Source organism: Ochotona princeps, chromosome 29 (genome assembly GCF_030435755.1).
Source record: "Ochotona princeps isolate mOchPri1 chromosome 29, mOchPri1.hap1, whole genome shotgun sequence".
NCBI classification, from domain to species: Eukaryota; Metazoa; Chordata; class Mammalia; order Lagomorpha; family Ochotonidae; genus Ochotona; species Ochotona princeps.
The window spans coordinates 10,319,537-10,334,470 of NC_080860.1; the positions used below are offsets into that span (position 1 = coordinate 10,319,537).

The following is a 14,934-nucleotide window of genomic DNA, read 5'->3' on the forward strand; positions in this document are numbered from 1 at the left end:
AGGCTTTGGGGCTATCCCCCATTTCTTTCCCAGGACAGAAGCAGGGAGCTGGATGAGAAGTGGAGCAGCTGGGATACAAACCAGCACCCATACGGGATCCCAGTGTATGCAAGGTGAAGACTTCAGATGCTAGGCCACTGCGCCAGGCTCTCATGCTTAATTCTTAAATGATTCCCATATCCCACACAGCAGTGCCTGCGTTCCATTCCTGGCTGCAGCTTCCCGTGATGGCATGGGGACAGCTCAAGTCATCAGTTCCCTGCCACCACATGCAAGACCTGCACTAGGTCTCTAGTTCCGGCTTCAGACACAGCCCAGGCCCAGCCCCAGCCAACATATCAGACTGGAAAGTGAATTAGCCTATGGAATATTCTGTGTCTGAGATCAAAATCTGAAGATAAGACTAATGACTAAAAGCAACAGGAAATGAGAAAGGTTTACCATTTGCCAAAAACAGTATTTATCTGGCTCAAGCCAGTTTATAGGGCAAAAATTAAAATTAGCTATTTGTCTTAGACTTCGATATTCATTCAACTGGAGACTTAAGTGTTTATATTGTTAATAACCACAATTAACTCCTCCCTCCCAAAGAAATCTACATTATGAAACCCTCAATGGCCTTACCATGCTTGGCAAAAGAAATCCCAACCCAACCTGCTTTCCTGGCTGGCTGTGACCAGGAGAGCTGGGCGATCTTCACAATGTCCTGGTGAGGGCCGACGGAGGTTTCCAGTGCTGCGGTCCTGGAAATGACCCTAATGTTGTAAATTAATAGTTCACTGTGGGATGTTGGTTAAACCACAACAATGCCACAGTTCCAGAACACTGCCCGTCTTTATGCCAGGATTACCAGCCTGCTTTCCCAGCCCACCCTAGAGGAGCAAGAGACTCCTTGCAGAGGGAAGGCCCCAGGCCTGGACAGCGTGCCCAGGCTGACACCAGGGGGTGGGTGCTCAGGGTCTCTCGAGAAAAGACAATTGCATGGCAGCCAGCGTTTTGAGATCATTGCTTTATTTCACTATTGTTCCACAACCAAGTCCGTTCCTCTCAAGGTGGATCTTGAATGGCTCCCTCGCCTTCTGCGTTCAGAATAAAAAAGGTAATGAAGAAAAAAGCCTGTACTTTTGGAGACCTAGAATCTTACAGATGCTAAGAAGCTTTTGACAGCAATTTCGTGGTAACGGTTATTTCCTGCTGGCATCTTGGTGGCCACACGGAGCTTCCCGCCCCACCTTCTCTGGGAGGGGTGGCTGTCCACACCTGCCACCGTGGAAACCAAAAGTAAGTGTTGAAAAAATGCACCTTTTACAATAAAAAAGTAGAAACCAATTCAATTTCCTTTTTTTGTTTTTCTTTTTTACGAATATAAAGTTTCTTGTAAATATGTACAGTCTTTGAGCTAGTTCTATAGAGCAGGAAGCATTTTCACAGATGAGACACACGATATACACTTTCAGGGCGTCAGCTGCCCATTGCTCATGGAGATCTGAAATGAAATGCCAAGACTGAAAGACCAACGTTCAGGGACCTTTCCAAAAATACTCGTGGACCAAGAGACAGACACTTCAGCAAACATTCGGTCAGATCTTCCCTGGGGAAGGGAGGGGAGTCGGGGAGAGGGATGACCCTAAAGACTCCAAGCAACACATGGAACACAACAGCAACACGCTGGTCAACGGTGCCACGAGACGGAGGTTCATGGGCATTCACACAAGAAAAGCACTTAGGTTATTTCAGAGACTAGCAGGAAGGGAGCCAGGATTTGGGCCAAGGTTGTGATCGGGAAAGCGACCTGAACTGTGGACACACACGGGTTGAAAACACGGTTATGTTCACCTGCTGCGGTGGAAACAGGTCTACCTTTTGAGCCTATGCCCAGGATGTGCCTCGGTCAGTGAGGCGTGCCTAAGAGGCGTGGAGAATCCAAAGCGAGAGGTGCCTCGTGGGAGATTAAAGGCAGAAGTAAGGCCGCTAGTTAGCTTGCCAACTGCAGAGCCTCTAGGATGGTTCTGTGCCAGCTGCCAGGAATCTCGCCCTCCCCCGAGGGGTGAGAGGGACCTAGTGGGGGCCGCACTGCACCTAAGGGGAGACACCCCCACCCTGGCTGGGTGGGAAGAGTTGAGCTGCGGCTTCTTCCTCCAGTTTCCTGGTCTCGGGGCTAGCCCTAGGAAAAGGCTCATCTGGGAAGTCACAGTTTTGTGGGAGCAGGAGGGGAGAACCGTGCTGGATTTTGTGTGAACACAGAGTCACCCGCGAAGGAGTTGGCCAGGGAGCGTGGCGGGCGGAGCGGGGACTGAGTGTGGCGAGGGGCTTTGCTGAAATCCTTCTCTGGTCGTAAGGCTTGAGCGTTTTTGTGTTTTGTTTGTTCAGTGCTACAGGCTGCAGCTTGGGGTGGCCAGTTCGTTGGTCAGTGGTCAGAGGGTCTTGAGTCGGCAGGAGCTATGCGATGGGGTGGTCTTCATACAGGTAAGGATCAGCCATGTTGGAGGAGGGCAGCACATGCAGTGAACCGCCATGCAAACTCCTGGGCAGGCCTCTCCCCCCATTGTAGAGCGGGGAGCAACGCCCTCATGGGAGGGAGGTGGGCATCCCTGGACCCCTCCCCGCCCTCCTGCTTGGAGCAGGTCTTTTGCATGCTTTCCTGGCCAGAGCTACGATGGCAAGCGGGAGGAATAGCAGGCTGGGTGGATGACGCCAAGGGGCAGGGAAGGAAAACTCAGAGAGGTCCCTTGGCCCCAAGTCACTGCCTCCGAGCTGAGGCCCAATGACCTCCGTACATTCTCAGCTGGTGGGAAGGGAAGCCGGCAAGGCCGCAGAAGGCAATGAGAACAGTAAACATTTGGCTACAGTTTCACCCTGGGTAAAACAGGGCCATCTATGAGAATGGACTTGACCAATAATGAGCCTACGTGGGTGCAGGAGGTTAGCCAACTGACGGGGACTCTTCTACACTACGCTTCAGTAGCAGAGACCTGATGGGGAGATCTAGCTAAAAATGACTGCAACAGGAACTACATTGCTATTCAAATCTATTACGAATTCTGTTGTCTTAAAAACAAACAAACAAAAAAGTAAACCAGAAATAAAATGAAACCAAAATAAAAACCAACCAACCCTATGGTCTTTGAGTAGCTAAATAGGATTCTAACCACGCTGTAGTTAGTTGGGGGGTTGTGGTTGGTGTCCTTGGATGAACTGGTACAGGCTAAAGCTTTACAAAAGTTCATGAGAAAGAGTAACAAAGTGCAAAGAGGATGACTGCAAGAAGGCGCTGAGGGGGCGCCTGAGCCGCCTGCACCTCCTGGGGATGGGCGTCTGTGCCGAGGCGGGTCTGTCTGGGCCCAACCATGCCAGGGAGCCGCTGAGCAGACAGGCGCTGGAGTCCCCTTCAGCAGAGTCCCATAGTATGTTTGGTATTTTCCTGCAGGTTAAGATGAGGAGTTGTTTTTTTCTGGCTGAGACTTATACTGAAGACTGGTCCCAGACCTAGGAACAGAAGTGGGGAAGAAGGTGGGCGGTTTAGCCAGCTCAGCCCATCCGGCCCCAGAAGCTACTGCGCTCAACTCACTATCCCGTCCACACAGTTCGCAGCAGCTCGCGGCGAGTGCTCGGGGCTTGGGCTCAGGGAAAGGCAGTTGCTGAACAGGCCCCAAAGCTGGCTGTGTATTTCTGCTGCTGCGTGCACACATGCATACACACACACACACACACACACACACACACACACACACACACACACAGTTTCATTGGTAAATCAGAAAGGATGAAAGACATCTGGAGGGCTTTTCCCTCTTTCTTTACCAGTAAAGGTGCCCACAATAAACCACAAGTGGCATTAAAGAAGGATGCCTCCCAGGGAATCAGCCCCCCCAAGAAAGATGGCGCCACTGTGCAGTGTGGTCTCTAGGAATGGGCCAGCTTCCTTGGCACAGGGCAGCCCCTCTTCTGGAAACTTCAAAAAGCCCACAAAGAGTCCAGTGCTATGGCAGGGCAGATAAAGCTGCCTGTTGAGGCACTAGCATCCCATATGGGTGCCAGTTCGAGATCTGGCTGCTCCACTTCCAATCCAGCTACCTACTAACGTGCCTGGAAAAGCAGCAGAGGATAGCCGAAATCTATGGGTCCCTGTACTCATGTGGGAGACCTGGAGGAAGCTGGCTGTGCTTCTGGCTTTTTGAGGTGTACACCAATAGAAGGAATTTTGTTATAAATGTGTCCCAAACAAATGGATTACACTATTGTGATTTAAAAGAAGGAACAGCAGGTTGACTGGTCCTTTTCCCAGCTCCTAGAAACATGCTGTGTGTACCAGCAGATGGGCCTGTACACGACGAGCTTCAGAAAGCATGTGGAAAATGTGCATTATTAAGGACTACACATATATTTCAAAATTCATTTGAAAGGTAGGAAGGCAGTAGACTCAAAAAAAAAATTCTGATTTATTTATTTATGGGCCTGGCACAATGGCTCCCACGCGGGTGCAGGGTCCCAAGGCTTTGGGCCATCCTGGACTACTTTCCCAGGCCACAAGCCGGGAACTAGATGGGAAGTAGAACAGCTGGGACATGAACTGACCCCCATATGGGATTCTGGCAGATGCAAGGTGTGGATTTAGCCAATGAGCCCCACGCCCCTCCTTGGGCCTCCACAACCTGGCAGGCATGCAGCCCCAGGTGCCACCTTACCTTGTTCACCTGGGAGAGTGGGGTCCGCACGGCTCCTGCTGGCAGGCGGCCCCTGCTGCTGTCTTCGAAGAGCCTCCCAGGGGACCGTTCCCTCCGCGTGCTCAGCATGCGGCCGGGGGACTTCTCCCGCTCCAGGGGGCGGCCGGGAGACTTGTCCCTGCGCAGCTCTGTGCGCCCCTCACGGTAGCGGTGTGGTGTGCTTGGCTCTCGGGGGTGGCTAGGGCCTTCAGGTGGTGCCGGGCTGGAGGCCACACGCTTGGTGATGTGCTCGTTGTACGTAGGTGGGCCTCGCTTGTTGGGGCTGCTGGCAACAAAAGGAGGTGGGGAGCTGAGGGCCTCCTCCAAGTCACCCCCAATGCCCTGGCCTCTCGGAGGAGGAGGAGACAGAGATCAGAGCTGGCATTCAGCCTTAGGGCTGTATGTCCGTGGTAAGGCCAAGGGTGCAGGCAGGAGTTGTGCTACACACCAAGTGCCTGCTGCGGGCCAGGCCTCGAGCTGAGCTCTGGATGTGCATGCACCACGTTATCTCATGAAAGGATGGGACGGCTCTATGAGCTAAGGACAAGTGTGACCGCTGTCACGCAGGCATGGGAATCATGGAGCCTGTGGGGAGGCGGGGACTCGCCTGAGCAGGTGAGGTGAGCCACATGGACCTTCTAAACCCCACACTGCAGCCCCCTGACCTGGCTTCCCCAGAGCCTAGGAGGCGCAGAAGGAAGGGGTGCAGCCTGCTGACACCTAGAGGACAATGACCCACGAAGACCTTCCACGTGTGACGTGGTCTTAGAAAGCCCATGCTGCAGCTTGGGTCCCCCTTCCTGGGCCTCCGGGACCTCTCTGACGCAGCAAGGCCCAGAAATACCAGCAGTCTTCAAAAAATGCATAGGAAATACACATTATGGAAGAACTGCATGGATTTCAAAACTTTTTGCCCCTCTCAAATAAACTTAGTTTTTCATTCCTGTTTTCCCATGAATTTTTTGAGGTCTCCTGGTACAGTGAAAGCTGAACTTTGACCTTCTCGGTTATTTCTTTCTCACCCTTTGGTCAGCAGAAACATAACTGGGATGCCCATTATGATCTGGGTAGAACTTAGGCTGGGAAAAGGCCACCTCACTTCAACAGGGCCAAAATTGCGCATATTTTGACTGGTCAGGGTTTTATCAAAATTGGCAATCAAGAAAACTAATTTATTTCACCACAGATATTTCTTTTAATCTAGGTTACAATGCACTTACATGCTGACTGTAGAAAGGAAACAAATATGAATTACATGCAGACATTTCTGCCCTCATCCTGGGATGTCTGCACGTTCATGTAGGGTTTGCACGAGATCAGGCACAAGTCATTTCTTGAGAAGAACTTGAGAGCAGCTCTGGTTTTCCCAAAGACCCATCTGAAGCCTGAACAGGCAATTCCTTGTCTTTGGAAGAGGTAGGCATTGTATCGATCTGATTTTGTTTTCCTTCAAGCATTACCCTCATTATGGAAACCCCTCTTGTCCCCTGTGCAGCCAAGACCCGATCTCCTAGGAAGGATAGTCTGGGACAGGCCGGAGGACCACATGCAGACCCCTGCCTGTTTCTAGGGGATAAAGTTCTATTGGCTCATGGACATGGCCATCTGTCTCTGCGCTGTCTGTGGCTGGCTGCCTCTGCACTGCAAGACAGGACCTGAAAGTCAAGCCAGAGGGCCCACGGAGCTCAAAGCACCTGCCCCTTGGACCTCTAGAGAGAACACTCGCTCTTTCCTGCTCTGAGGAACCAGTGGTGTCTGCTGAGAGGAGGGCACCATGTCTGAGGCCAGGCTCTTGTCCCTCTCTCTCGCTTCCCCAGGCTGCTCCAGCTGGCAAAGGCTTGGATGGTCAAAACCCTGTGAAAAGACCACTCAGATTTCAACTCCCTAGCCAGACAGTTCTGAGACATGAAAGACCAATGAAAAGAAATGACAAGTCAAGTGGGGGAACTGCAGTAAGCTTATGTGAAATGGAACAGAAATGGTGAAGTGTCCAATAGGGGCCATCGGAAAATGAGTGGGAGGGAGCAGTGAGGCCAAGGGAAGGGAGGCCAGCCTGAGGAAGGTCATTTTAGAAAGGAGGTGTCCACTACTCGAGCTGAATGCGCAGCCTTCCGCCTGCACATCTGCCAGGGACTGATGGCATACCACATCAGTGTTGAGTTTTCTGCAGAGAGTTGCACTGCCTGTCGTTACAAAGACCAGAGATGAGGCCTGCAGTAAATCACAACTAGCCATGCTGACCATTCACATGCTGGCCTGCCCAGAGCAGTCAGCAGCAAAAAGACCATTCTAGAACCCGGGGACAACTACAGACTTCATAACTGATGCTCCAGCCATGCTTGGCATTGGAAAGCAAACACCCTTTCTGTCCCTTGCCACAACCACTGGAACCATTGGTCACCAGCGAGGAAGCAATTCTTCGGGAGACCACAGAGTCATAGGTGGCAAGGCCTGGCCATCTAACTAGTGACACAGTGCAGAAAAATGTTGCAATGCTTTGTTTCTGGCAGCCCAGGAAACTCAAGATCTAAGCTAGGCATCTCAAGACAAAAGAGTTCGGGATCTTGTGGATGAGCGCCTGTTCTTCAACAAGGTCCTGGGACTAAGCTCACTTTGACCAAACACTTGGGATTCACTAACTGCCAGAGGTCAACAGAAGGATGGAATCTGCCAACAGTGAGCTTGGGTCTGTCTTTCTCCAAACCTAAGCATTGTGGAATCCTAGAGATGGTCCCTCCCTTGACAGTGACGAGATGACAGGGCCTTAATCACCTCTGCATCTCCGACCTGGGCACGGGGGGTGAGTCTGGGAACTGTTTCACAGGAGACAAGTGGGGCTGCTGAGATCCCAGTCCAGTCTACGGCCATATCACCCTAAACGTGCCTGATCTCGTCTGATCTCGGAGGCTAAGAAGGGCCGGGTCTGGTTAGTACTTGGATGAGAGATCCCAGTCCAGTCAACTGGGCCCCCAGATTAGGGCATGTCTTGGGTGAACCCATGTCTCACACTCCCAACACAGCAGCCTGGATCTGGCTCCTGGCCCTCGGAGTTCCTGGTCCTCTGGAGACGGAAGCTCCCCTGCACTGTAGCCATCACAGACTCACCTCTCTACTGTGTGCTCTGAGGATACTCCAAAGAGTTGGTGAAGAACATTAAGTTACAACCAGGTTCATTCTGGCGCAGATGTTTTGGGGTCCACAGTTTTCCCATGAGGCACATTCCCCGTGAGCTCTCTGTAAATCCCGTCCAGGACCCTCCTGTCTCTTCCACCATGCTCTGAACACTATCAGGGGCGGCAGGTGGGGTGGGGCAGCACCTGGCTTTCTACACTCCACCACCCCACCAGGCAAGCCCAGCAACAAGAAAAGCAAAATACGTGCTGTCAGAGTTTGGGTATAGTCTGGGGTCCTCCAAAGGCCCCAGTATTAAAGGTTTGGTCCACCAAAATCTCATGGCAGTGATTAATGGATCAATGCCATTGGCTAAAGCAACTGAATCTAGCCACGTGACTAAGGGACGGGCCTTGAGGAAGTGATGGGATAGGGTTATTCCTACTTTGGCTTCACAGACATAAGCACACCCTCCCCAGCTCTCTTTGGGACCCTGCCTCTCTCCGCCTCCCCTGATCCACCATCCTTGTCAGATGCCATACCCAGGGGCTGCCCCAGCTTGGACCATGAGCCTCCCCAGGTGCTAGCCAAATTCCATCTCTTCCTTTCCTAAGCAGCATGACTCGGGGAGCTCACTAATCCATCCGTTCAAGCACTGGCAGTATGCTTCACGGCCGTTAACACAGCTTTAACAGCCAGAGAAATGCTCGCCAGGGGAAGGGCAGACGGCCCCTGTGAAGGAGCATGTCTTTTCGATCCTGCGGATCTTAGAGAGATGAGTGGTCTAAGTGTGAAAAGAGAGTGATGCCTTGGAAACCAGTGGCCAGTAGGGCAAGACTTGCTTCTGCTCTGTGGGAAACCACTTGGGTCCGAGCAGTAGGGAGGGGAGAAGCTGGGTACCTGCGGGAGGTGGAGGGGACGCGGTGGTGGTCGGTGCCAGACTCCTTCACCAGGTTCCCTTTGCAGCAAATCACCCGTAGTTTATCCTGGTAGGAAGATGCCAGGTAAATCGCTCCCGAGGAAATCGCGGGGCCCAGGTAGCGTGGGTTGGGAATTTCCAGGTAAGCTCGGGCAGGGGTCCTGCAGAGTTCCGGACGAGAGTTCACGTGCACTGTAGGTGGGGGACAAAACCCACGTGCTCCCCACCAACATCTAGACTTTCCAAAGCGCAGGCAGGCAGTGCTTACCCCAGAGAGGAGCGGGCCTGGATCTCGATAACTTCCAGAGAGTTGAAGTGGGTCACAAACAGGTAGGGTTCTCTGTAGGCTGTGTGGGCACCATGGAAAGAGGGCATGGTCAAAGAAGAGTTGGAACAGGGAAAATTAAAACCTGGCTCCATGCAGCTTTCAAATTCAACAATTTCCCAACAGGGACTTATCCTACGCACATATCCACGTGCCAACACACTTGTGCATGTGTGAGCTTATTCATTGCCACATAGCCTGTTACAGCACAACAGCTCAACCGTATGTTGCAGGGGATCCACTGAATCCCACGGGTGAATCTGGGCAACTGTGCACTGCTAGAAATGGCACAAACTGGTTCTCTATGTACCAACATACAAAAACAGTCAAAGTTCATGGCTAGCCATATAAACAGGGATCAGAGAAACACCTAAAGCATGCTACATTAACTGGTAAAAAAAAAATCTGGGCACCATATCAGCATGTGTATTTTCATGTGTCATATCTGCATCAAGTAATGGAAGCACAAGAAAGTCGTAAGCTGACGGGCAGAAGCCTGGCCTAACAGGACCAGGATGGCCACATCCTACGTCACACTGCACAGCCCTAGCTCCCCAGTCTAGATGTCTCTTAGTACACACTCTGGGAGGTTACAGAAGACAGCTTAAGTAACTGGGTTCCTGCCGCCTGCACAGGAGACCTGTTAACAGTGTAAGGAGCACAAGGGTGTGGGGTAGCCACAGAATCACGGCAATGATGAGCTGTTGGGCCTCACAAGATCTTGGTGTGGCATGCAGTGCAACCACAGGCAAACAAAATAGGTTACAGTGGCCTGGTAGTGGCCATGTTGAAAGCTGTCACAGCCATAATGGTATTTCAGAATATTCACAGATATGTGTGTGCATTTTTCCTCCTGCACCTGGCAACTCCACTTTGAGGGTCTTACAATCCCACTGGACAAAAGCAAGCAGGTCAGCACAAACATGTTCCCTGCAGTGTTGTCCACATCAGCTAAAGGAGTGAGCATGACCTAACCCTCCTGCTGACTTACAACTGGCTGCTTCAACAGCACTCAGCTATGCCATGGATCACCAAGAAGCCTTTTGAAATATGACTGAAATCCACAGGGAATTGTCTCCCTTCTATTGCAAGAGCCTAACAACACTTCCCAAGCTGGGACTGGATTTGGCGGAAGCAGCCCCAGGAGCCTCACACTCCCTGCCAGGAACATTCACTCGGGTGATCATCTCACTGGGTGTCTGAAGGAATCCACGAGCACAGCGCTTTCGGCACAAAGAATTCCACCTGTAAATTCCCTCCCTGGAAGTCCCTCCCAGGACATCAGATGCTGGAAAAGGCTGGGCTGTCTGCACTGCACCTCACGTACCGAAGGCCAAAGGCAAGCGACTCCATTTCAGATCATCTGTGCGGCTACGTCTTCCGTAGGAGTCCACGAACACTCCGAATTCTGAAAGAGGAGGAGACCAGAGGGACATGAGCCCAATATGTGGGTGACACTGTGACAGTAGACCAGGAGCCGAGCCCAAGGCATTCTGGCCAGACGGAACTGGGCCATGCAAACCTGAAGCCCTCAGCCAAGCCAGCTGTTTTATTTCAAGCAAAGGATTTTTGTTTCATTTTGTCTTTCATCTAGCAGTTTATTTTACCTGTCTTAAGACTGCTATCAGAGAAAAGGGCGTTCAAGTGAAAGGGAGATGGAGAGCAGGAAGAGAAAGAGGGGAGGAGGGAAGGAGAAGGAGACAGAAAGGTGGGAAGAGGGTGAAGAAGAGAGAAGGAAAGAGCCAGAGAAAGGGGTGGAAGGAGTGGACAGGGTGGACAGGGCCAGTGCCCTCGTTGTGGGGAAGAGAGGTCCTATGGGTGCCTCGGGTGACGGAAAAACAGTCCCTGAGTGCCTAGGGCCCATTGACCACTCCTGGCCCAGCAGCCCCAGGCCAGGCTTCACCACACCCCAGGGTCCCGCTGACTACTGGCCCAGCAGGCCCAAGCCAAGCTTCCCAGTGCCCCAGGGTCCCACTGGCCATTCCTGTCCCAGTGGGCCCAGGCTAGGCTTCCCCACGCCCCAGGGCCCTGCCCTCCCAAGAGCAGCTGTGACCCACCGTGGAAGCACAGTAAGTACTCCTCTCGCTGCCCTGCGCCGTTCACCTGCATGATCGAGACTGGGAAGCTGTTGGACGAGGAGGCAAACACGGCAGGCGCCAAGGAGTGGTCATTCTTATCCAGGAACTCTGCAAAGGCACGTGAGGAGACGGGCGCATGTCAGGAGCTACAGCAACCCCGGGGCAGCCCTGAGCATGCATGGGGGCGGGGAGAGGACACGGCCCTACCCTCGAGCGTGTACTGCTTCATGTCGATTTCGTAGAATTTATTGGTTCCAATGAGGATACTGTAATTGGTGAAGTGGATACAGCTGCAGGGCTCTGAGGTCTCTATCTCCTGGACAAGCAGTGGGCAGGGGAGGAGGAGGATGTGAGAGACCACACAGGATGCCCCAGTGTCCCCTGCTGCTCTGCAGGTAGCCGCCAAGCCTGCCTGGGGCTCCACATCACGCACAGGCTATCACAGTGCATGCCTCTCAGAGACCCACCAGCTACTTCTTCCTATTGCTCTTTGCAAACCCAGACTAAGAAGACTGCAGTCCCCAAAGGGTCATAAGCACAGGGACCATGAGTAGATACAATGTCAACAACTCAGCATTCTTACTGGAGGAAAGACAAGCGCCCAGAACAACATACCGACTATTGGGAGGAGTGGCCCTGGCTCTGTCCTGCTCAGTCAGCTCCCAGCGAGAACCTTCCTTACCTATAGCAACCATCATCATCTTTGACTACCCCCATTGTTTTTCTAGGCCAGTCCTACAATCACCAGAACATCAGGCATGCTTATTCCAAGTGGGGGCAGGAATCAGGGAGCAGCAATGACTTCCGAGAAGCTTCCAGAAGCCGAATGCAAACCCGAAACCACTAGGTATTTACTGGCTGCCTTCTTAAGGAGGCAGTGTGATACAGTCAAAGGACTGGAGACACAAACCACAGTTCTGGAGCTCAGCTTTGCCAACACAGGATCTCTCCCTTACCTGGAAACTGGGTACTACCCGAGCACTACCCCCATACCCTGCTGTTCAGAACCACAGTGGAAGGTGTTTGGAAACAACCAGCTCAGTTCCTGGTTTCGCTACCCACTCAGTTGAGGCACTAACTAAGGTACTGATATCCGGCGCAGAATGAAATCTCTGCTCCAGCGGGCAGCAGCCCTTGTGTGTTGCTATTTGCCCCTCGTTTCATTTGTGGGACTGAAAAGCACCCGAGATAGGTTAAAGCATCCAAGGCAGGTTAGGCTGAGGGTTGATAGGCCATGCCTCACCATGTCCCCACAGCAGTCACCAGCACACTCCCTCTGTTCCAAGAAGCTGCTCCTGAACTGTGACGCAAAATAGGGCTCACCTTGGCTTTTCCAAAAGCTCATTCCTAGACACTGCTGTGGTCCAAGAAAAGCTCCTGCCAGGGGAACTCAGACCTGCCAGGTCCCTGGAAAGAGCCTTTTCCAACACTAGCTCAGAACAACTCTCTCCTTCATTAGCAACTTCCCGCCCTCACAGCAAGACTGAATTCATGGGGCTGGATGGGTGGGTGGGCAGCTCCTAAACCAAGCAAAGGAAAGTGAGTGACCAGCAGCTCTGGTGGCCTCTCCAGCAATGCCGGGGCCACAGGTTGAAAGACAGCTAGATGGCAGCCCTTCCAGCCGATCTGTGGGACGTGGGGCTTCTGCTCACACTGGCGGGAGTGCTGGAGGCAGGGGAGGGGGCACGGGTGAGGCCTCGACTCACTTTGCGAATGCAGTACTTGCTGAGGTTCTCGTTGTAGCGAAGGATGACTACTTTGCTGGGCATGGCTGCGCAGATGCACAGCCCATTGTCGATCTGAAAAGCAAGTGGGGAGAAAAAAGAAGCAGAGGCAGAGAGAATGTCACCACTGGGAACACAGGGTCTCAGTCCCCGTCAGCACTCAGGGTCGTGTGGCCTGGATGCTTAGAGACCTCAATCCAGATCTTCCATGTGGTTGGCGGGGACCTGACCTGCTACCTCCTAATGGCCATATTAGCAGGAAGCTGATATTGGGACCAGAGCTGGGACTAAAATCCAGGCACTCTAATGCAGGATGTTAGGGTACCCAATCTTAACCACTTTACCAATGGATCAATTTTTTTTTTTTTAAAAAAAAGTGTTAAACAAATGTATTTATGTTCCAAATTTGAAGATGGCAGAAACTTCGAAAAAATTTATCTGACTTCTCATGACCTGATTTTCTGTTACATAAATGCCATACACTGGGATTTATAAACTTCCAGAAATAAAGCATCCTGTCATCCAGTTCAGACTCGGGGTTCCGTGTCAGAGCAAGAAAAGGCTCATCCCATACACACACTTTTAAAAATTATCCTTTTAAATTGGTTAAGCTTATTTTTCTCAGACATTTCTTTCATATCTAAAACTAGTATGAATTTCACAGCTATGCAAATTTTCCAGATCCCTAAAGGCTGCAGCAACAGGAATTTAACCCAGTTTGAGGAGATGAGATTTCCAAGATCAAACGCCACACCTGAAGGACAGTGCCACTTTCTAGAATGTTCTTCCAGCAGTGGCCCCAAGGACTGCCTACCTTGCCAGCAGCGAACAAGTGGCAGCCCTTGACAGCTTCAAAAACATTGGGTGAGATGTCAGGCTGGGCGGGCAGGTGTGACTGTGCCAGGGACTGCTTCACTTTCTTCACATCCACAAGACACAGGGCCCGCTCTTCTCCTGAGGGGTAAACAGCCACCGGTCAGTGTGAGGCCCAAGAGTCACGAGGCAGCTGCCACTGTGGTTCTAGTCACAAGTGGAAACCTCAGATGGCCCACCGGGGATGGGTATCACTTCCTGGAAACACTCGGGACCCAAAGTGGTTCAGATCTGGTGTTTTCCTCTAGACATTGGAATATGTGCATCTCATGAGGTTATCTTGGGGACAGACCCAAGTCTAAACATAAAATTCACTGAGGTGTCACTCACTCTTTCTGCATGCAACTGGAAGCTCATCTCACACAGCACGTTCAGTGCACCTGCATTTTCATTACGCCCATTCTATGGGGTCAGTTGTGCAACTTCATACTCAAGGCAATGTCAGGGTTCAAAAAACTGCATTCTGGATTTTCCAATTAGGGAAGCTCCACCTGCACACACTCATCCAGCCCATGCTGCAGATCTTTGAGCAAATGTTTGGGCTTCCTGTCAACATTCCAGGTGGGTGGACCCTTTGCAGACCTACACCTGGAGTGTGTGAGCTGTCCTGCCCGACAAGCTCCTCCATCAACACAGAAAGGCTGTAACGGGAAGACCATAGGCACCCATCTATGCAGCAACAGACATGGATGTGCCAATATCCCAACATCAGGCAGGGCCTGGGAGCTGCTGCAGAGTAGAGAGGGCTGCAGAGACAGGATGAAATGCAATGCCTGATCTCAGGCTGGGCCATGAATTAGGAAAAACAACAGGCCGTGACTGGAGCGGAGCGCAAAAGCCTGACAACAGGCAGCAGATCAGACAGTAAGATTACAGTAAGGGCCACATTTCCTGAATGACGTGAAACCATTCTAGATGGCAGCCCAGTGGCCGTGTCATTACATTTATGCATTTATCAAAACCCACAGAATTCAATGACCCCAGGAGTGAACTGGGGTACAAACTGCACAACATGGGTGATGACGTGTCAGACCGTGCAAGTCCAGTGGGTCAAAGTAACGCACCACTCTGGTGGGGGTGCACAGGGCACGTAGAGGGAAGGACCAATGGGAAACGCCTTCCCCTCAATTTCACTTTGGATCTAAAACTGCTCAAAAGAAGAAGGAAAGGGAGGAGGATGGGGCAGGAAAATAGCAGAAAG

General features: G+C 51.8%; 1 protein-coding gene across 3 annotated transcripts in view; it reads right to left on the bottom strand.

The window, feature by feature from the left end:
* Positions 1-989: 989 nt before the first annotated feature.
* The window catches only part of CIT (citron rho-interacting serine/threonine kinase), a 163,379-nt gene continuing 149,434 nt past the window's right edge, over positions 990-14,934 (bottom strand). For all 3 annotated transcript variants that reach the window (XM_036496409.2, XM_036496410.2, XM_058656934.1), the window contains 9 exons: positions 13,675-13,814; positions 12,843-12,935; positions 11,344-11,452; positions 11,116-11,244; positions 10,386-10,466; positions 9,002-9,080; positions 8,715-8,894; positions 4,686-4,989; positions 990-3,486 (listed from right to left, as the gene is read on the bottom strand). In XM_036496409.2, the coding sequence (XP_036352302.2) occupies positions 3,463-3,486; positions 4,686-4,989; positions 8,715-8,894; positions 9,002-9,080; positions 10,386-10,466; positions 11,116-11,244; positions 11,344-11,452; positions 12,843-12,935; positions 13,675-13,814 (1,139 nt within the window). In that variant the 3' untranslated portion in view covers positions 990-3,462. The remainder of the gene's footprint in view (positions 3,487-4,685; positions 4,990-8,714; positions 8,895-9,001; positions 9,081-10,385; positions 10,467-11,115; positions 11,245-11,343; positions 11,453-12,842; positions 12,936-13,674; positions 13,815-14,934) is intronic.